At 41.9% G+C, this 21,870-nt stretch overlaps 2 protein-coding genes across 11 annotated transcripts in view; one reads left to right on the forward strand and one right to left on the reverse strand.

Annotated features, from left to right (window-relative positions):
• The window catches only part of apc2 (APC regulator of WNT signaling pathway 2), a 31,926-nt gene extending 17,458 nt beyond the window's left edge, over positions 1-14,468 (forward strand). For both annotated transcript variants that reach the window (XM_078108022.1, XM_040184340.2), the window contains exons 8-14: positions 2,028-2,123; positions 2,700-3,108; positions 3,378-3,476; positions 3,564-3,703; positions 4,947-5,141; positions 5,569-5,783; positions 5,906-14,468. In XM_078108022.1, coding sequence (XP_077964148.1) covers positions 2,028-2,123; positions 2,700-3,108; positions 3,378-3,476; positions 3,564-3,703; positions 4,947-5,141; positions 5,569-5,783; positions 5,906-11,414 — 6,663 coding nt within the window. In that variant the 3' untranslated portion in view covers positions 11,415-14,468. The remainder of the gene's footprint in view (positions 1-2,027; positions 2,124-2,699; positions 3,109-3,377; positions 3,477-3,563; positions 3,704-4,946; positions 5,142-5,568; positions 5,784-5,905) is intronic.
• A 70-nt stretch (positions 14,469-14,538) lies between these two features.
• Positions 14,539-21,535, reverse strand: c8h19orf25 (chromosome 8 C19orf25 homolog). Of its 9 annotated transcripts, XR_013468580.1 has the most exons (11): positions 21,306-21,493; positions 20,957-21,115; positions 19,837-19,929; positions 19,642-19,741; positions 19,407-19,550; positions 18,992-19,315; positions 18,831-18,884; positions 18,598-18,714; positions 18,174-18,275; positions 17,634-17,794; positions 14,539-17,430 (listed from the first exon to the last, which is right to left on the reverse strand). XR_013468580.1 is itself a non-coding variant. In XM_078108027.1 (5 exons), the coding sequence occupies exons 2-5, from the start codon at positions 21,096-21,098 to the stop codon at positions 19,288-19,290; spliced, it is 363 nt and encodes a 120-aa protein (XP_077964153.1). In that variant the 5' UTR covers positions 21,099-21,115; positions 21,306-21,493; the 3' UTR covers positions 19,130-19,287. The 9 variants fall into 9 exon arrangements, 3 of the variants coding, with proteins under 3 accessions (XP_040040287.1, XP_077964154.1, XP_077964153.1); XR_013468578.1 differs by having other exon boundaries at positions 18,831-19,315; positions 21,306-21,496; XR_013468579.1 differs by having other exon boundaries at positions 14,539-17,794.
• Positions 21,536-21,870: the final 335 nt, after the last annotated feature.

Raw genomic sequence — 21,870 nt, forward strand, 5'->3', positions numbered from 1 at the left:
ACGCATCTTTTACAGTCTCACATTACTCCACTGGTGAGAACATTTGCTTTATTAAAAGTAAGTTATAGTTTTAAAATTATGAAACACGGTTTCATTTCATTAGAATATATTATGTCTATCCAGCCCAAAACATACATCTTATTGAAGTTTTGATTTAATATGCAAACAATAATTAAAAAAAACTTGCTTGACTGTCCTGAATTAATAAATTAGTTATCAATTAAAAAATAATTATTCTAATAATCCATTTTAAATAATACTTGAGGAAAGTTTTTCTGTGACAGTAAACTGCCTGCACCAGAATAATCAATATTAACACAATATATTCAATATAAACTCAAAATATCTCTCAAACTGTCATTTTTACTTGATTATAAGTTCTTCATTGTTCTGTAATGAAACCTGAAGAAGGTGATAGCATGGAACTGGACAACCCTCCTCCTCCTCCTCCTCGCTCTTTTGCTCTGCATTTTGGCTCGTCGCTGTGCAGAGAAACCAGGTCTCAAAGCTGAGCTTTGATTGGCTGTTGCCAGGCTGCAGGGTTTGGCACGAAGTGAGAGCGTCTGAGATAAAGGGAGCGAGGCGGTTCATCCTTTCTGCCGCTCTGCTTCCCTCTGAGAATACCAACGAGGCCGCAGAGGGAAGAAAGAGACGAGCCGACACTATTTCATTCCTACAGGCTCAGTTTGTACAGGAAACACAAAGATGCGTTCTTTAAATCCCTCTCTGCAGACAGCAGTCTTAGGTGACCAGGTTTTCAGATCTGTGTTTCTACTCTGGAATTTCATTTTGTATTTTATGGTTTGCGCTTGAAAAAAGGCTTGAACTCCTGTGTGCAACTTTTAAGTTAAGAAAAAGGAAACAAAAAAGGACTGGGTCAAACCTGGTCCAAAATAGAGCTACGGATGATTTTTAGGTTGTTTCATCTCCCACAATTATATATATATATATATATATGATATAGTTATATAGATAGATCTACTGTATATATGAAGATATGTTTTCCTGCTGCTGCTGCTGATGGATGAGAAGGAAAAGCAGATGAAGAGATTTTGTGGTCACGTGTGCAGCTGGGTGGTTGTTTTAATGAAGGAGGTTTGGATCAGAGCCACAGACACAGTCACAAACACACAGAAAGAAACATTCTGATTTCCTTTGTAAAAACACGCACACAAAAACACTCAGAACAGCTTCATTTGGATTCAGAGATTGAAATCCTCAGAGAGTTAAAGCTTTCATCCCCCTGCTCCATCCCGTAACCATGGCAACACCTCAGGGTGTGATGTGTCTGTGTGCCAAAGACTGTCTGCAGACAAATTGTGTGTGTGTGTGTGTGTGTGTGTGTGTGTGAAAGAGGATTAGCAGGCGATGAAACGTTCAGTTCTTTTCTTAAATCAGCCAACATTGAATGTTATTATATGATGGATTGATTTATCCATATTCATATATTTAAGTAAAGTGTTTCAGTAAAGGATCAGAGGCTACAAAACAAAAACAAAAAAATTTAGAAATTTAAAAAGTAAAACCCAATAAATAATAAGTAATAATAATTTAAAAAACAAAGCCTCTGGTAGTTTAGAGAATGTGTCACTAAATTGTAAATTTTACTCTCTAATAGTGTTACTCTTTGTGTCTGAATAAGTTATTGTTTGTCAGTTAAACAGCTATTACCAAACCCTAAGCACCAACTATACCAACAAAATACCAACATTAATTCACCATTAAACTGCAACACACACACACAAGAAAGAAGGAAAAGGTCAACCTTGTAACCCAGATCTGTTGTAATTGCTCAGTCAGCATTTCTTTTAATCATGTAATAATTTACACAATATATTTAATATAATGCTTCTGTACTTCTGATGTAACCGGACCCTCTCAGACAGGAACCAGATACTCTACCGCCCGGTTACAGAATCCGATCAATCGTTATTTCATTTCCCCACCTCATCCTCATGTCTTCTTCACCCTCCCTCTGTGTGTGTGTGTGTGTGTGTGTGTGTGTGTGTGTGTGTGTGTGTGTGCAGCTGTCTGGTGCTGAGAAGCCTCCTGCTGGAGAACCAGACAACAGCACGTCATCAGCGGCAGCAGGAAGCGACGCTCCCACAGACGGAGGCAGCAAGGTAAAACAACAGCGAGAAATAATAATAATAATATGATGTGATGTGATTGCATTTGTAGTTCAATTAAACCATAAAAATACTCAAAAGAAAATGACTCAAATATTAAAAGTAGAAAGATTTCCCCAGTGAATAATATTCAAAAGAAAATGAATATTACTGTTGGTGGCGATTAATGAATGTTGTTGTTGTTACAATGTTGTTTATGATGAATGTTTGGTTTTCTTCTAAAGACAAAATTTTAAAAGTAAGGAGTAAGGAGTAAGGAGCGTGTATTTTAGACACTGTTGTTTAATTGTTAATATTATTTTTAACACAAAACTACACACATTTGATCATCTTGGAGACAGAATTAAACAAACGAACGTTGACTATGTTAAAATATTTTGTTGCGTTAATCTAGGCCACATTAATCGCATAGATTAATGCATTAATGTGGACAGCCCTAATTATTACTAATTTATTACAAATTTTAACATTGTTAAAAGGAAAATCAGCACATGAAACTATTATTTTATCAACTTCTTCATCCATTTTAAAGCAACGTATTAATTCAAGTTGTCCTCTGCCTCCCATCAGGTGGAGATGGTGTTCTGGCTGCTCTCCATGCTCGCTAACAGAGACAAGGAGGAGATGTCTCGGACCCTACTGGCTCTGTCCAGCTCTCAGGACAGCTGCATCGCCATGAGGAAGTCCGGCTGCGTCCCTCTGCTGGTCCAGATCCTGCACGAAGCCCCAGGGGGCGGCGGAGGCGCCCCCGGGGAGACGTCCGTTGCCGCTACGGCGACAAGCTGCAGCAGAGAGGCCAAATCCAGAGCCAGCGCCGCCCTCCACAACATCATCTACTCCCAGCAGGACGAGGGCCAGGCCCGCCGGGAGATGAGGGTGCTGCACATGCTGGAGCAGGTCCGGACCTACTGTGACAGCGGCTGGGACTGGATCGAGAGCCACGCGGGGACGTCGTCTCCTGGGGGAACGAAAAGCGCCAGTGAGTAATAGTCCTCTTCAATCAGAGAACTCAAAAACTACTGGCGGGTTTTGTTGCAATCAGATACTCCTCTACATGTCAGGGGTAGCTACTTGTAGATTCTGATTAACATCAACTATACAATGACGATGCTTATATGTAATAGTTACCTTCCCCCTTGACCAGCTGCAACATGCTTACCTAAGGAATAAGACAGGGAGCCAGTGGAGTGATTGTAGAAATTGTGTTATGTGCTCATATTTAATAGTTCTTGTTTTTCTTCTCCACAGACATCCCTGAACCGGTGGAACCTCAGATCTGCCAGGCCATGTGCGCCATCATGAAGCTTTCTTTTGAAGAGGAGTACCGACGCGCCATGAATGAATTAGGTATCTCACAGCACCTACTGGTGCTTTTGTTCATTCCCACACTATCAGTAACATGATTGGCTCAGACGCTTGTGTGTTGCCTGCCAGGCGGTCTGCAGGTCGTGGCCGATCTCATCCACCTGGACCAGGACATGTATGGTATGCAGAACGACCCCATCAACATGGCACTGCGCCGCTACGCAGGGATGGCCGTGACCAACCTCACCTTCGGGGACGTCGTCAACAAGGTACAGGATCCCTGTGGTTTTATGAAGTGCATGGATTGGTGAGCTGTGGTGCTTGGCGGATGGAGCAAAGAGTAAAACAAAACAAACAGATGAATTAACTTAATTGATCCCACAAATGACAACAGAGATATAACAGCCGCAAGACAGACTATGGAAATATAAAGAAAGTTTTTTTTAAAGTAACATGAAAACAGTGGTGGCGTTTAACTGCATTTCTCAAAGACTGTATACTATTTATAACTTATTTGACAATGTAAGCTGATTTCTACTTCACCTCCACTTTATATCTATTTGCTTATTAATACTGCGCTACATTTATCTGACAGCTGCAGTTATTTTCAGATGTAACTCCATGATGAACAATGCAGGAGTTGTGCTTGTATAGTAAAGACTGATACTACTACTTTAGCATACAGTATATTGTAGATTTTTTACATTTCTTGAATTCTTTTTTTAACAACGACATTTTCTCAAAATACTGTAATAATGTGGCCTTTATAACTTTTTCTCTCTTGTTTATAACTGTTTTTGAAAAAATAAGCTGAAAATTTATTATTTTTTCACATACTATACTATGTCGTTTTTTACATGCTATATAGAGCTTACTATTACTTTTTGATGACGCTATGACTATGACTATGTTGAAGAACTACGAGTCTGAGAAGCTATTGGACATGGCATTCCACAAAAATAGAAAGTTTGCCATTGAGATCAGAGCCTAACCAAAAAACCACTCTGTCTCAAATGTTCAGAGATTCCAATGCTTACTTGGGGGGACATTTTTTGGGGGGGAAATTAAGTGCTTTATTACCTTAAGATGGCCTTTGCAAAGAGCAACGTTTTTATCTTAAATGCCCTATTTTACATAAAAAACTATACTATTCTATGCTATGAATTTTTTGGACACACTATACTTTTTGTGACTCAATAAGACATATCTAACAATGACATTTTTAGGATTGACTATACTGTAACTTTCTTAATATACACACAATACATCATTTTAATGATAAACATAATATACTTTTGTCAGTATGTCGTACTGTACTATGACTTTTTATGACTTCAACATACTAAAGCATGACATAAAATTCTTTGACAATTAAAGTTTTTACATACATACATGCATACAATGCCTTATAGATACCCATTGAAAATACCACACTATTATTTAAATTTTGTACAGATACTATGACTTATTAATATACAATGACTGTTTGACCACCACTCCTCCACCCAACAGGCTACTCTGTGCTCAAAGAAGAGCTGTCTGCAGGCTCTGGTAGCCCAGCTATCCTCTGACAGTGAGGAGCTTCATCAGGTGGTCTCCAGCATCCTCAGGAATCTGTCTTGGAGGGCTGATATCAGCAGCAAGAGAGTCCTCAGAGACATCGGCTGTGTTTCTGCACTGATGACCTGTGCCCTCCAGGCCACCAAGGTAACGCCGGACTAACCTACCAACGCAATATGTGAGGAACTAAAAAGCAGAAACATATATTCTTTACAAATATTTTACAGAGATAGATGGATGGATCAATAGATACAGTAGATCGTTACTTTATTAATCCGAGATACATTTTTTTCTACAGCAGATTTGTAGCTTGCGTAAGATTTATTTTGAAGAAAGGGATTTTAAAATGATTGTTGAAAATAGTCTAATAAATACAGTGGCGGTAAAAAAATCAGCTTTGCAGTCACTAGAGAATTTCAGTTACTAGACACTTGGCCTGGTAAGTAACCAGTGGAAGAAGTTGGGAAATGTTTTGTCCCAGCCAGGAAATATCCCGGCACACAACTTCCCATAAATTTGCATCGCATTTACACTCTTTATAAGGATTCTCTTTTTTGTTTCGCTGTTTTTCCAGGAGTCTACCTTGAAGAGCCTCCTCAGTGCTCTATGGAATCTGTCGGCTCACAGCATTGAAAACAAAGTGGCAATCTGTTCAGTGGATGGTGCTCTGGGCTTCCTCGTCAGCACGCTAACGTACCGCTGTCAAACCAACTCGCTGGCCATCATCGAGAGCGGTGGTGGAATTCTCCGAAATGTGTCAAGTCTGGTTGCCACACGGGAAGATTACAGGTAGGTTTCTAGCTTACTCCAAGAAAAGCTAGAAAGTTTAACTTGAGTCTAACTTGAGTTAAGAGGGTTTTTTGTCATACTTTTTTTAACAACTACGAAATAAAATTAAATCTACTTCACAGGCAAATCCTCAGGGACCACAACTGCCTACAGACTCTGCTGCAGCACCTGCGCTCCCACAGCCTGACTATAGTGAGCAACGCCTGTGGCACTCTCTGGAACCTTTCTGCCAGAAGTCCAAAAGATCAGGAGCTGCTGTGGGACCTTGGGGCAGTCAGCATGCTCCGCAACCTTATCCACTCCAAGCACAAAATGATAGCAATGGGCAGTGCCGCCGCTTTAAGGAATCTCCTCACTAATCGACCCCTAAAATATAAGGATGCTGCGGTCATATCCCCTGGCTCCTGTATGCCCTCCCTCTATATGAGGAAACAGAAGGCTCTGGAGGCAGAGCTGGACGCCAAACACCTGGCTGAGACTTTTGATACTCTTGAAAAACAGAGCCCAAAGCACCTGACCAACAAGCCGCTACGACACGTTGAGAGTCTGGCAAAGGATTACGCATCTGATTCTGGTTGTTTTGATGATGACGAGGCGCCAAATGTTTCCGGCAGCCTGGACACTGGGAACTTGTCTATGCTGTCAATGTTTCTCACCAACTCTAACTTCCATCAAAACCAACCACGTAAGAGAGACACTGACCCTGAAAGAGACGTAGGCTTGCCTCAAATGGTCGAGAAGAGACTGGCTCCCATTGACGATGTATCAGCAGCTGCGGAGAAGCTAGCAAAAAAGATCACCAACACGGTAGCTAAGATTGACAGGTTAGTGGAAGACATCACCATGCACACATCCTCTGAGGATAGTTTTAGCCTCAGCTCTGAAGATCACTTGGCAGACTGGCCTTGTGGACTAGATGAACTAAATGAAGCCCGGGCAAAATCATCCTCCCCCTGCCGTCTATCTGATACAAGCAGCTTGGCCCACAGAGAACGCCTCAGTAGGGCCCATGCGCTCTTGCGCCTCAAAACCGCCCATACAAGTGTATCAACAGACAGCCTAAACAGCGGAAGCACCAGTGATGGCTACTGCGGCAGCAAAGACCAAATGCGACCACCCCCAAGAGCTCTTATGATGCAACAACGACCCAACCAGCTTGATCTAAAGGTGGCTCATCAAGATTACCTCAATGTAAGACCTGCCCTCCTGACGGAGATGAACCAACAAGATATTCCAGAGAGAGATTGTGTGGACAATGCAGATGTTTTAGATCTAAAGCTCAGCAGCACAGACGCAGAAAAGAACCAGGATCAACCTTTACAAACACCTGTCAGTGCATCAACTAAACTCTCCTCTGATGTCAGCATGACTTCAATTAAGCTGTCTCCTTCCTATCAACAGGTCCCACTTATTCAAAGTGTCGCCAAATTTGGTGTAGCAAAAACAGCCATCAATGTCCAGGCTGCCCAAGCAATGAGGAGACAAGCATGGGTACCTACTGGGATGACTGTGGGTAGTATTACGAAATTTTCTCCAATGACATCAAGAAGTCCAACTATCGGCTCGATGGAGACGGTGCAGAAATACTCGGTGGAGAACACCCCTATCTGTTTCTCCCGCTGCAGTTCACTGTCCTCTCTCTCTTCTGGCGACGGGGCACTGGACGGACAGAGTGAGAATGAGCTAGAGAGTGACTCGTCATTAGAAATAATTGAGGTGGAGGATGGAGAAGTGGTGAAGAGAGTTGAAGAGGATGAAACCTTGGAGGATCTGAGTGACAGCCAGCTGCTGATGACCGACTCAAAAACCTTCCCCAACAAAGATACTGATCCCATTGAGATTTCCTGCCCTGCAAAAAGAGAAAAGGTGTTCCTTAGAGGAGCTTCACCTGCCTTACTGGAAGACAGGTCTCCATCCAGTTCCTCTGAGAACTACATTCACGAGACACCTCTGGTAATGAGTCGCTGTAGCTCAGTCAGTTCACTGGGCAGCTTCGAGGCTTCCTCAATTGCCAGCTCAATCCAAAGTGATCCTTGCAGTGAGATGATTGATGGTACAATAAGCCCCAGTGATCTTCCAGACAGCCCAGGTCAAACAATGCCTCCCAGTCGAAGTAAAACTCCATGTTGCATTGAGCCAAATGGACCAGAGACACAGGCCACTGAAATAGCTGGCCAATGGGAAAGTAGTCTGCGAACTTTCATGGAAATTGCAGACTCCAAAGATAGGTTTAACCTTCCTCCTGACTTGGACACTATGATCTACTTCACTGTGGAAAAGCCCAGTGAGAACTTTTCTTGTGCATCGAGCTTAAGTGCTCTGCCTCTTCACGAACACTACATACAAAAAGATGTGGAGCTGAAATTGACCCCACTACTCCAGCAAAATGATAAAAATCTTCCTTTCCCTGATGACAATGAGCAAGGATTTGAGCATGGGGAGAGATATAGTGAGAATTCAGATGATGACATAGAAATCTTAAAGGAATGCATTAACTCAGCAATGCCCTCCAAGTTCCGAAAAGTAAGATCTTCCCTGATGACAACCATCCCTCCTCATATTCTCAATTCTCAGATCCGAAAACAGGTACATCTTCCAATGTACATGATGCTTCCAAATGGCAAAACCCAACTGTGTCCAGGGAGGAGAATTGTCATTCCACAAAAGGACTTTAAATATGATGATTCATCCTTCACTGATTCTGCAGAAGGTACACCAGTCAACTTCTCCAGTACAACATCGCTAAGTGATGAAACACTTCAGTATCCAGTAAAGGAGAGGGGAGCTAAAGATTGCACAGCTAAAGGAATGAACAAACAGGAATTGCTCAATGATGAAGCAAAGAGGATAGAAGACTTGAGGATATTCTCACACTTCCATAAACCCAACCGAATGAACTACCCACCTGAGATACAAATGAACCAAACAACCAAACATATCGTCCCCACTCAGAGGGTGCTTATGCAGAGCAAGGAGGTAGCCGACAGAGTAGCAAAGCAAAGAAATCGTGATCAGTCTCCTAACCAACAAAACAAGAGGCAAGGTCAAGGGCCAGTCAGGAAACTGGATCTGCCCGTCATCAAGCAAAACACAGAAAGTAATTGTAATGTTGGTTCACAAAAAGGTAAAACAGTCTACCGACAAACAACACGTTCTTTAGAGGACAGTAACAGCTTCTACAACGACAAGAATGAAGCGCAGAAACGAACAAGTAGAAAACAGATAAGGGAAGGAAATAAAAATACACTTTCCCGGAGCATGACGAGTATTGGCAAGATTGATAATTCACAAGCAATGACCAGGGGATTTCACAGAATAAAACAAAATCTGATGAAGGATGAATCCCTGGGCTGCTACTCACTCAGCTCCTCACTTAGTTCACTAAGTGATGCAGAGTTTGAGGATCATAAATCAAGGGCACAGCAAATTTGGTACAAAAACAGACACAACAAAACACTGAATATGATGAAACAAACAAAGTTTATGAACATCCACAGCCAATATGAAGAGCCAAGCTCGCCGAGCTCTGTCAGCATGGATTCAGAGGATGACCTCCTTCAGAAATGCATAACCTCTGCCATGCCAAAGCAGAGAAGGAAGCTTGCTGCAAGGAAGAAAAAAGCAGAAAATACTCAAAAACAAAAGGCCGCTGATGTGTGGAACGAGGAAATGGATAGTGATGACACAGCTTGGGATAAAGATTCAGACCTTAATAGTGTTGAATGGAGAGCGATACAAGAAGGTGCTAATTGTGTTGTCAGTGAACTGCAAGCATCAAAGTCTCAGGAGCCATCCTCGGAAGAGACTGAATCAGTCCTGTCCTTCATGTCAACATCCAGCTTCACACCTAAAGAAAGGAAGTTTGCAAAAGACAAAAAGGCAAATAAACCTCTAGACTTTGCACAGCGCAAGCCAGTTCCAAATTTACCAATGGTTTTTAGAGGCAGGACAGTGATCTATACGCCAAAAAAAGAGACTGCTCCGTCACAAATACCTCCTCCCAGAAAAACAGATGCTCCAAAGAATCCTAACCTGGCTCAGCACCGATCAAAGAGCCTTCACCGATTAGGACACCCGCAGGACTTTGAACTGTCCTTGCCAAAGAGGAGCTCTACTCCACCTCCAAGGATACCAAAAAGTTCATCCTCTGGATCATCGCAAAGCTCTACAATATCCAAGCAGTCGCAGAAGAAGATGTTATCCCCAACTCAGACGAATAAATCAATCCAGAAAAAAAATTCCTCTCCACCTAGTAGTCCGCCAGCTAGTGGTCCAGCGGAAAGAAAGGGGCGCTCTCCTGTTGTGAATCATAATGAAAAGTCCCCACCCCCTAAAACTCAAAAGTCACCTGTCCGAATCCCTTTTATGCAAAATGCAGTCAGGCCCAGGGCTCTGTCGCCTCTGGTAACTAACCAAACAACCACGAGACAAACCAATCAGGCCAACGGGAAACGGGTCCCTACTGCCAATCGATTTGGACTGGTCAGGATGACTTCTGTCCATTCAAGTGGCAGTGAGTCTGAGCGCAATGGATTCTTGAGACAGTTGACTTTCATTAAGGAATCACAAACTGTGCTGAGAAGAGATGGCTCTGCACGAAACAGGCCTGGATCTCAGAATGGATCCCCCCACAAAGCCGTTCCTGGAGCTTCAGCTGTCTTTCTTTGCTCATCCCGCTGTCAGGAACTTAAGGTAGCTGCGCAGACCCTGAGAAGGGTGCAAGTAAAAAGTCCAAGGCAAACACAGCAAATCCAGAGGGCAGACCGCAGCGGACAAAAGCACACCACCACCCTCTCTCGAGCAACCTCCAGTGAAAGGGACCTATCTACAAGGCGCTCACACAGGAGAACTAGCTCCGAAAGCCCCTGCAGGGTAGCTGAGCGAAACGTGCACACACGAGTGTCCGGACCCAGGCAGCAGCAAGACAAAGACAACTTTAAACGTCACGCCTCATCACCAAGTATTAACATACTAAGCCGAGTGACCAGCCGCTCCTCCCTTCGCTCGTCTTCATCCGATTCAAGTGGAAGAGCAAAGAGTGAAGATGATACAAAGAAGAAAGGTCCCAGGTCTGCATCACGGCTAAATGACAGAGTTACATGGAGGAGGATCAGGGATGAAGATGTGCCTCAGATTTTGAAAAGCACCCTTCCAGCCAACGCATTACCTTTGGTTCCTTCTCCTGACTGTGAGCTGCCGAAGCCACCAGCTCTTCCAGGAAAACTGCCAACCATTGTACTTGCATCACGCAAGACAAGTGATGCGACAGTGCAGACAGAAGATTTTTCAAATAACAAGACCAACTCAAGCACCTCTCCAACGGTCGAAACAACTCGGGTGATCTCAGAGGAAGTTGCACGATTTACGCAACGAAAAATTGGTGCAATTTCTGGGAGTAACCTACAAGATGGAGAATGCGAGGTGACACTTAAGAGTCGCAGCACCGTCTCCACTGGTACCTCAGACAGCCACGTGGGTGGAGCTGTCCATTTCCGCCAAGGGTCTCCCAGCAAGGCTGCCCGAATCACTCCATTTAATTACACCCCAAGCCCCATTTCTTGTAGCATGCAAGACACACAAAGCCAAGAGGCCCCAATTAATGAAAAGTCAGGAGCCAAAAGTGAGTCGTAGGGTGTTAGGTTAACAACACGAATGACTTTTCTGCGTTCCTGGATGAAACTCAGCACTGGACATTTTAGGAGTGTGCTGATCCCTTTACCTCGGGTATTGACCCCTTACTTTCCCCATTCAGTGCATTCAAGGTTTGCTTCCTGAACAATTGACCACAGCTTCCATCGACCATTCATACCGAGTTGGATGTATGCATTGAGACAAGTCTGAGATGAGCAGACCATCAATAACTTTTAGAGATGCACTTCACAGAAGAATCCCACATGAAACCCAAGTGTATCTTTTTGTACTTTTTTGTATTTGTAGAATAATCATTGCCTGGTAGAAATGTAGTGAAACATGAAGCAAAATACATTTAACTTGATTTTAGCACATTACCCACCATTGGACAAAATTGATTAAAAAAAAAAAAAAATCAATATTATGCAAACTTCTGAAGAAATTCTCAGTTGGGCTTTTCCTTAGAAGGTAATAACTAAATCAGAATGTAAAGTATTTTTTACATACACGTATGTACATCAAGTACAGCTTCGGGCCTTTAATTCACCATTCAACTGAATATGACCTACCCTGTTCCACAAAGAGCCCTGGAGGGTTGGGGCTACTTTTTTTGATGAAACATTTCTTCAAATAAATTCTGCAATCACCTTAATTCCATTTAAATTGTGCATTCGGCGATTGTGATCATAGACTGAGATGACTGTATTACAGGTCAAGCCGATGAAAATCTTTAAATCTTGAACTATATTTTAAGGGCGACTGATGAACAACGAACAGGAGTTTGTTAATCCGATTTAAGATCCGGATCTAATAAATTATTGCATGATTCATTTTGATTTCACAAAATTATTATATTTTGAAATTGTACATTTTCTGTGGAATTAGCTGCTTGTAGAAATCATTTTCATGACAATATGAAATACTGATAAATTATGTAATCACATAATAATCACATAATTTGGTATTAATGATTTAGCAAAATTAACAATATTTATAACTTCCCACCGTGGATATTGTCAAAATTCCCAGCTACACTTGGGTGGATGAAATAAGTAGATTAAAGCTCAGAAATGATTCATTTGAGGATATGATTTGTCAATTGTTTTCACCATAACACCTACTCGACTGATCCAGAACACGTTATAGCAAATGCTGTCATTTTCTCAACTATCAGCTGATTCTAGGTTACTTCAACCTGCTCTTGTACTCTGTCTTCATCAGTATTGTAAATAATATGCAGATGTACAACATTTTCAAAGCTTCCTGGTGGGCAAAGGAAGCCGTTTTGATCCCGGACAGCATGCTAATATAACCACTGACTTTACACACACCTGTCAACGATGGAATACAATGATGAGGTTATTCAGAGGTAAAACCCTTTCTAAAGCCTGACAAAGCGCATCACTAGCCATCTGTATTGTGTAAGTGCCACAAAGACCTATAATGCTATAAACTGTCAATGTAAATGAACAAACGGACTACATACCTCTGTCCATCTAATGTGATGACATATTTGTTTGCTACTAGATTCAGGCACTGTTTGCTGTTGAGTATTTCCTGTCAAAAAGCAAAAAGATAATCAGTGATGGTGGGGCTTTGAGTCGATGAACTTGTGTCCTCACAAAAGTCTTAACGTCTTAATATCTGCTTTACTGTGTTGCGTAAAAGTAGTAATAGAGAAGAAGTCAAGTATAAAGTCGATGAATATTCTCTGTAGTTATAACATCGCTCCCCCATGTGCGCTGGGAGAGGGAAGACAGCAGTTTGCTGCACAGAGCAAACATGCATCTACATTGGGCTCCTTATTCATAAACACATGGTTTTGTTTTTACCATCAAAATATATTTTAGTAGCATGCTTTGAGAATAATTAAAGCCCAAGTAAATTTAGAATGCAAACCTTTCAATTCTCACAAGCGATTTTAATATGCATCTTCTCAGTATCGAACCCTCACCTGATGTACAGTAAGGGGGTTGGAATAAGGTTTTGAGGTTGGTAAACCATGTTCAGAAATAATTGTTTTATCCGCAATTATTTATATTTATTATTAAAAGCTTTCCATTGCTTACCTTTTTTCTATTTTGAAATTCAATTTTGACCATCAAATTTGCCTAATTGATCTGAGACATGCTCAGCTTTATTTATAGCTAACAAAAAGGTTGAGAAAGATATTTGAAATCAATTCAGTTTGTTTGAAACTAAATGTGAAAACTGTCATCACTGCGCCTGCACAAGAGGCTTCTTTCATTCAGAAACTAGCGTTGATGGCATTACATCTTCTGCCCTGAGTTACTATACTTTTTATTATATTTATGAATACTTATGTGAAGGGTAGTGAAACAAATAATTGTACCTGTAAGAGGAATGGACTAAAACGCTTTTGTTCTAGAGGACAACAGAAGTAGCCATGGGAGTCACCTCATTTAGTGGAGGAATTATTCGGTTTACTACTCTAAAACCACAGCATTTAAAATTACTTCTGAACATATTTCCACAAAGTCAAACCTTTATGCCATTTATTTGAGTGACCTGTGAGCTTGAAATGGATTTTTAAACTTTGGGTGAATGATATGTAAGGCCGTTTTTGGGTGGAGAGTCACTTAAGCAGACCCTAAACGGAAATTCAGGACAAAATGATGTGAAAGAGACGGGGAGTTTGTCTTCATGTTTAAAAGCCAACAGTGAGCGCTGAAGTTTGTCCGTTATTGCTGTCTGCGGCCTTGTTCATGTTGGACAGGAACATTTAGTTTCCTCCCACAGTAATGCAGACTTGGAAATTGCGTCTTCCAATTCAGAAACTAAATATTTAAATATTCTAGATGGTTAGAATTAACAAAAATGTGACTGAATCAATCACCCGAGCTGAAAATGAGGTGAAATACCAGAGAACTCTGGAGCTTTTAGGTAAATGGACCCATCATGGCGGCAAGCTCCCAGCCTGTCGCCAATCAACAAGATCGCAGAGGAGTTATGGTGCCATGTGAAATAGGCAAAGCAACAGCAGTGTGTCATAAATGTTTTTATCCAATAAACAAAGTGATGTGTTTCATGAAACCATGGTGGTGACTTTCCTTCATGCAGGCGGGAGGCTGAACATTACAGGAAACAAGTATGACAGAAAACATGACATCAACACAGTGCTCTTTATTAACACACTGACATCTTGTTTATGAAGCAGTGTTCAGAAAGAACCTCCGTTTTAGCAGGTGGAAAATAGAGAAAAAAGTATGCATTTGAATGAGTGGTGACCCGATTAGTGATGTTAAGCTCAAAGTCAATGACTGAAATGCTGGTTTAATACTCAATGTTCTTGTAAATCTATTTAAAAACTAAGCTTTACTTCGTTATCTTTTCTATTCACTCTTTATAACAGTGGTCCTCAACCCCCGGGCCGCTTGCGACTCGGTATAGAGAAAGAAAAAAAAAAGAAAAAACCTTTTGTCATTTTACATTATCTTTATTTATTTTGAAAAATGACATGCACTTGTGCCTCTTGACACGTTTGCCAAGCGGCTTGGGTTGGTGACCACTGCTTTGTAGGACAAAATAGCATTGCTATGAGGATTTTGTTTTTTACCGTTAAAACGAGTCAGGAGCCCATTTGAACAGTGAAATAAATTGTGCTCACTGAAATGCTTCCTTCGGTTCTTACTGTTTAGCATCCCTTCCTAACATAAACTAAAAATACACATTTCATTAGTATTAATTCAGAATATTCTACACAGCAAGTGTTTGTCACTTATTTGTGAATACTGTCACACTCAATGACGATCATCAGATGATCTTTTAAAAAGAAGGAATGCCGATTTGTTCATAAAATAAAGATGTTTTAAGTTATTGAAAGGCTACAGCAGTGTGAGTTAGAGAGACCATGAGGCTCCTTTTGGTACCCAATTCCTCTTTTGGGGGAGTTGCCTCACATAGCTGCAGTGTAAGGAATAGTCACGCTTCGTCTGAGACGAGGCCGATGACCTCTGCAGGGTAGGTCAACATGAAGACGAGTACTATGACGCTGCCTTGTAATAAGAAGGAAAGCCAAGAGGAAGGCGATGCATACAATTGTAAAAAACAAATTAAATCGAGTGAATATTGACTTCACATTCAGCCTGAACACATCTTAATCATTTGTCATTCCAGCATGTGAACTGTTAATACATAAATCTACGGTTGTGACAATTATGATGGCCCTCGATTCTCAAACATAAGAATTAGAAAGAATAATGTGTCTTTACTGAGAAGATGCAAATGAAACATTATTTCATATTCTGGTAACTTGTCAATGTGACATAAGATTCATTGAAGTGAATTGTTACATGGATTGATAATGATGAAGAAAGCAGCAGCGCGTACACGTTTCCGTTCATGCCGGTGACACAAAACACATCACACATCGCCCCCCCCCCCCCGTGTCTGGTTCCATGAACACGATTCAGCTGACATCAGTCCGATAGAAAAGAGTCCAGAACACTGACAGAAAGCAGTGGAAGGTCAGAGTGTTTGACCTTTGACGTCTTCCATGTCCCTTTGCAGCTGCTCGCCCGCCACTCGCAGCTCCTCCCTCTGTCGCAACAGGCGACCTCGCGCCTCCTGCAGCCGCTCATTCAGCTCCAGATACTTCTGACACTGCTGGAAGCGAAAGTCCACGTCGCTGTTTGAGGGCCGGTTCGGATCTGATGAGGAAAACGGGAGAACCGGTGCATACACCACAAGACAGCTTTTAGGAAAACACAATGACCAGACCGTAAGAGACGAGACAACGGGTGTACGGACCGCTTCTGATGTGTAGCATCCAAAGTTCACCTCAGTTAAGATTAATAAAGAAACGAAGCAGCTGTGACATTTGTAGAGCAAAGTTGTGGTTCCAAAATATCTTCGCAAATGATACACCAGTTTTTTCTCCACCCTCGCTCCTCCATATTGCGCTACAGGATTTGGGATGCCCGTCGAGATGCACTGTGGGGATTGATTTCCGGTGTTGTGTCCCTACTGGTTTATCTACACGTGCGTGTTTGTGTGCACCAAACAGCAGCAGATGTTTTCTGCCTCGGTCACCTGATTCGTCACACTTTCGCAAACATATTGCTGAAAATGTTTAAAAAGGTTCACAAACCCATTGCAGCGATTACGATTGTGTAAGTGAGCACTGCATCACTGCCACGTATGAAGAAAATATATTTAATAGAAGATCGCCTGGAACCTGGATTCAAACCCTGTCGAGCAAAATGACAATAGGTTCTAAGAAGGTCGTGCGACGCCGTCGGCCACTCGAGCTTGAATGATTTCTCGATGTTTTCCTTATTTGACATTAAATTGTACATCGTCAGTGTCTTGGAAACGTTTTGGTTCAGAGTGAACCACAACAACTGGTTTTTGGTGGGCGTATCGTGGAACACTTCCAAACATGTGTATCGATGCTTTTGAACCACCACCTTGAACCAAAAAGCGACGATTATACTTTGAACATACTCAATAACTGCTGACACTGAGCCACAGGAGGAATGGAGCATCAGTAATGTTCTATTCACAAAATGAAGAAATGGACGTAATGATGTACAGCCGTTGTAAACACTGCATGAAGAGATTTCTTGTAGAAACATTCAGGCCTTAATCGTCTTATAAGACTTGATGGCTCACAATTTACAAACAAATAAAGTTGCTTCACCGTGCATGAATATCAAGAAGCCAGGAAAAACTCAGGAAGAATTATCATTAAATAAAATTAATTTTGTCCAGCCCAAAATCAAATATTTACATTAGAGGGCTTTACATCCTCTGCCCCAGGACCCCCACGTCGAAATAAAGAAAACTCCCCCAAAACCTTTTAAACAGGGAGAAACGAGGAGGAACCCTGTGGGAGAGCAAGCGAGGAGGGATCCCTCTCCCAAGATGGACAGAAGTACAATAGATGTCTTGTGTACAGAATGATCATCATGAGCTACAAATCTTTCAATGGATATGACAGAACCACAGCAGGAGGCAGGACCAGGGTCCAGATAGAACCATGGTCCATGGAGACCTGTGAAGAGACAGAGTCTCTGGTGAAGCACGAGGATGTAATGCAATAAGTGCTGAGTAGACAGGTGTAGGAGTGATGAAAAAATCCCACTGTTATTAATTTTAAATATGGCGTATGTTCCTGTTTGTAATGTTAGAATGCTGTTTGTTAGACTTCTCTGTATTTAGATTGTAGTTTATTTTCCCCACTAAACAGGTGCTGACCTGTTTGCAGCAGTGCACAGACAAAGCCTGGAGTTGGAGAGCTTCAGCCACATACTTATTCTATATCACAAACAACATGCAGGGCAGTAGAAGTCCTGCTCCAGTGGTGGTTCTCCAATGCAGAGCCAGTGGAACCACAGCCCACATGTTGCACACTGGATCTGAGGAGAATTATTATATTTGTAAGATTACAGAACGGTTCGTTTAATCTCACGCAGTCATCATTGCCATCTTTCTTTGTCCCTGGACTTTGCTGTGCATTCCCACATGTTCTATATAGTTCTGTCAGGTTTTCTAGCATATTACACAAGAATGATTACTTTCTCAATAACTTCTAAGTGCATACGACAAAACAAAAAAATACCAAACGGAGTCAGTGACCAGTCTACAAGCTATTTCTCTCCTCAACTGAGTAATAGAAGCCTCGTCAGTATATAAATCTATCAGGCCACCGCTAAGAATAAGCTCTAATATATATATATATATATATTAAAAAATCAGTAACATGCAGAGTTCAACAAAGGTCAGTTGATCTCTTACCTTCCAGACAAGTGCCCCACAGGATGTTGAGTCCTGTTGTTTTGTATGGCTTACTGTACAAGTCCACCGAGAAATATGGACATTTCTATGTCTCATAAAGCTCTGTTAAGTACAACACAATATATATATAGTTTTGTAACAAAGAAAATTTTAACTGCCGATTTGTAGCTTGCCTTGTCACATCCTTGCATTTATTTAGGTGATCCGGAGTTTCACCTAAAGGATCAAGGTAAAGCATCCGCGTCTCCTTTGGGAAAATGACCTTCACAATACATCTCGGACCACTCTTATACATGGTTTTATGAAATGTCTATACATGTATTCTCACAATTGTATGCATGAATGCATTTAAAACCTTAAATGACAATTGTGGGGTGTTTTATGCCATAACAAATGCAAGACATCATGCATCTACTGTCTGTACCTCACTCTCCAGCTGCCTCGGGGGCCAAATTTCGAAGGTCAGTGGCCAAAATCTTGCAAGGCCCCACTTTGCTCCAAGGAACACCTTTACGTTTTCCCGCCCATATGTCAGCTATTACTGAGATTAGAAAAGAGTTGTTTACGGAGGGCTAGTTTGGGCTTTGATGACCTATGAAGTTCCAAAACATCACCAAACTGTTCTTATATTGAACGTGCATTGGCGTTTATACTTGCATTGCTCTGGGGAGGCAGGTGCATCCCATGCAGGGAGACTGGAGGTCAAGGAGTCTGTTTCGGGGTACAAACACCTTAAGGGGCTGGACTGCAGTGCTGGAGGAGAAGTGCATGTGGCAGCAATCCATTTTGCAGGTATCCGCACTTCTGGTTCCACGTACCTCTTCACATGGTCAATGTTTATTTTGCCAACTTGTTTTCCTTGTAGGGTCGTCAGGTCAGCACTTTGTCCATGACTGTGTATGGACCCAACACGTCGGTTTCCAGGAACCCACTTTTCTTTGTTATTCCCAAATATCTTTTCACAAAATGTTGTTCCCCACTACAAAGCTGCGATCCTTCCCTTTGCAAGTTTCCTCTTTCGCACCTTTTTCCTGCGTGTCAGCAATGTTTGCCTCCACTTCATTATTGACATCTTTGAGGTTGTTAGTGTGGGTGCAGACGTCCTCATTGGTCATTAATATGTGGATGCGTTCCTCAGATATCTTTAACACAGGTGAAGAAAAAGACAAGTATACATTACAGCAGAGATATACATATATAACCAGCTTGTAGTGCTGTAAAAGGCTGTCATACCTGCCACTTATCTGGTATTTCAGACAGCTAACGGGCCTCCCTTCCATACATAAAAAATAAGTTTTGTTTTTTTGTTAACAGCTTTTTTGTTCGTATTCCAAATTAGTTGAGTCACTTGGGTGGTGCTGCACCATCTTTAAAGCTCTGAAATAACGGGATATCAGTCATTCACCATGTATGGTATATCACAAGCGGTTTTATTCAAATATATTTTGTAGAAAAGTCATATTTTTACCCTCTAATTGTCCCATTTAGCTTTTCTACCAAGCCATTGGTTTGAGGAGGTTGGGAGCACAGAGGCTTCTGGCAATGCAAAGACCCGATCCTGTGTTTATCTAGAATATGCATAAAGAGGGAAATATCATTACCACGGTGCTTTTTCCATTGTGACAAAAACAAATACACAAATATGTCTCAGAACTCAACTTACTTTGTTGACAAAATCTTTGACCCGGTCGGTCAGGATGCGTTTTAGGGCTTGCAGAAAGGATGCAGAAAAGTCTCCGTCTCTCCTCACCAGCAGCTGAAGTTCGTCCAGTTTGGGATTTATATTGCATAAACATTTTAAATACATTTAAAAATTTGTTAGGAGACCATACAGTCGTGTGGATTGCCTTACTTATCACTTGGTAAGTCTCTGCTCGTCTTTTAAGAACGTATCGCTGATTCTGGTTGAAATCAGTCAGATAGTTTTTGTTAATCTGGAACTCAAGCAACTTGTTCACTTTGCGAGGGTCCATCGGTGCTTTTTGTTGTTTTTTCTATAGCTTTCGAAACTTATTTCTACTGAGCACAGGTCGCACTAACTTTTCCATTCTCCTTTTATATTGATGCTGCTAATTAACGTAATTGTCTAATTTCCGGTGTATTTTCGGATTTCACTGTCTGTAAAGCCCTTTTTTAACAGTGGGAATGTAATATGTAAATCCACGATACGCAACCAAAAAACAGTTGTCTTGGTTCACTCTGAACCACGACGTTTCCAAGACACTGACGATGTACAATTTAATAAATTAAGGAAATAAGGAAAACATCGAGCAATCATTCAAGCTCGAGTGGCCGATGGCGTCGCACAACATTCTTAGAAGCTATTGTCATTTAGCTCGACAGGGTTTGAATCCAGAATCCAGGCGATCTTTTATTAAATATATTTTCTTCAATGTGTGCTCACTTACACAATCGTAGTCGCTGCAATGGATTTGTGAACCTTTATTAACATTTTCAGCAATATGTCTGCGAAAGTGTGACGAATCAGGTGACTGAGGTATGGTGAACACAAACACGCACGCATAGACAAACCTCACAGGCCACAGATTTGTGGATTTGAGGAAACGAGAAGGGACAAAATCGGAAAAGGAGAACGACCCGTCGGATGGCACATGCAGAGAAACTACCAATACAAAGGACAAAGGTAGTAAAATATCACGAATACGGGCTGAGGGCAGGAACCTGTGCTGCCGATAGACACACTTCTGGGGGGTCAGAGGTGGTGATTGACATACCTCTAAACCACATGTTTGACGAGGCTCTGTGTGCCTGAGTGGACTCACCTTGACCAGTCTTCTGCAGAATGCTGAAGACCGGGTCGTTGGGAGCGGCTCCGTTCATGTCCTCTAGGATCTGGTCCACAGTGGGCGGCTCGGGGCGACTGGGCAGAACCACCCTCTTCTTAGTTTTTGAACCAATGTTCATTCTGCTTCAGACCTTTCCTTTGGATCAAGACGTTTGGGTATAATTATGCTATCCCCGCTGCATTAAAACTTGGCGTAAACCGTCTCTAAGTACATCTAACGTAGCGTAACGTTAAATTACGTTACCCTCCAGCACAGCCCTGGGCACAACGATGCTAACGCTAGCTAGCTGAAGCTACATCAAGGTAGACAGACCGCCGGTGCTTACCGGGGTTTGGTCGTGCTCCCCCCGGTCCCTGGGTCCCTCTACGCCGTTCCTGCAACTCACACCGGACGGAAAGACGGTTAATTGGCCGCGAAAGCTGCTGAAAATGCAGCAACTGCTTGCAGAACACGTCCCGTGTTTACAGGACCACTGGATGGACGTCAGCACGTCAACGACTTACCTGCCACGTCAGCACGTCGACATAAGCCACGCCCCCATATGACGTCATAGAATGGTCGATTCATGTTAGCCCGAAAACTATTACTGATCATATACTATGCTTTCAGTATTTGATGTGTTTCACTTATATCCAGAGAACATGCGTCACATATGCAACATGTAATTGAAAACATACCTTTTGTACATTGCGTTCGTTATACGGCCCTGAATACAATTTTTACACAATTACTGTTTACTACAAGAAAAAGACGATAAATTAGTTCAAATCTGTTATAACGCTACGAAGCATTCAGCAACTTTTGATAACTTTTCTATAATAAGTAGCTTATAAATAAGTGTGGTAGGCTTCCTGCAAAACATCAAGCAGACACCCTGCTGATATGCAAGC

This window comes from Gasterosteus aculeatus, chromosome 8 (assembly GCF_964276395.1).
Source record: "Gasterosteus aculeatus chromosome 8, fGasAcu3.hap1.1, whole genome shotgun sequence".
Taxonomy (NCBI): Eukaryota; Metazoa; Chordata; class Actinopteri; order Perciformes; family Gasterosteidae; genus Gasterosteus; species Gasterosteus aculeatus.

Bases quoted from the DNA above. Each gene is read 5' to 3' on its own strand.
- c8h19orf25 (XM_078108027.1), bottom strand. From the start codon at position 21,098: ATGAACATTGGTTCAAAAACTAAGAAGAGGGTGGTTCTGCCCAGTCGC. The intron at 19,930-20,956 runs GTGAGTCCACTC...GACGAACTTCAG, and splicing joins TCTGCAGAAGACTGGTCAAG to CTGCTGGTGAGGAGAGACGG. The intron at 19,316-19,641 runs GTAAAAATATGA...CCTGTGTTAAAG, and splicing joins CTAAATGGGACAATTAGAGG to ATATCTGAGGAACGCATCCA.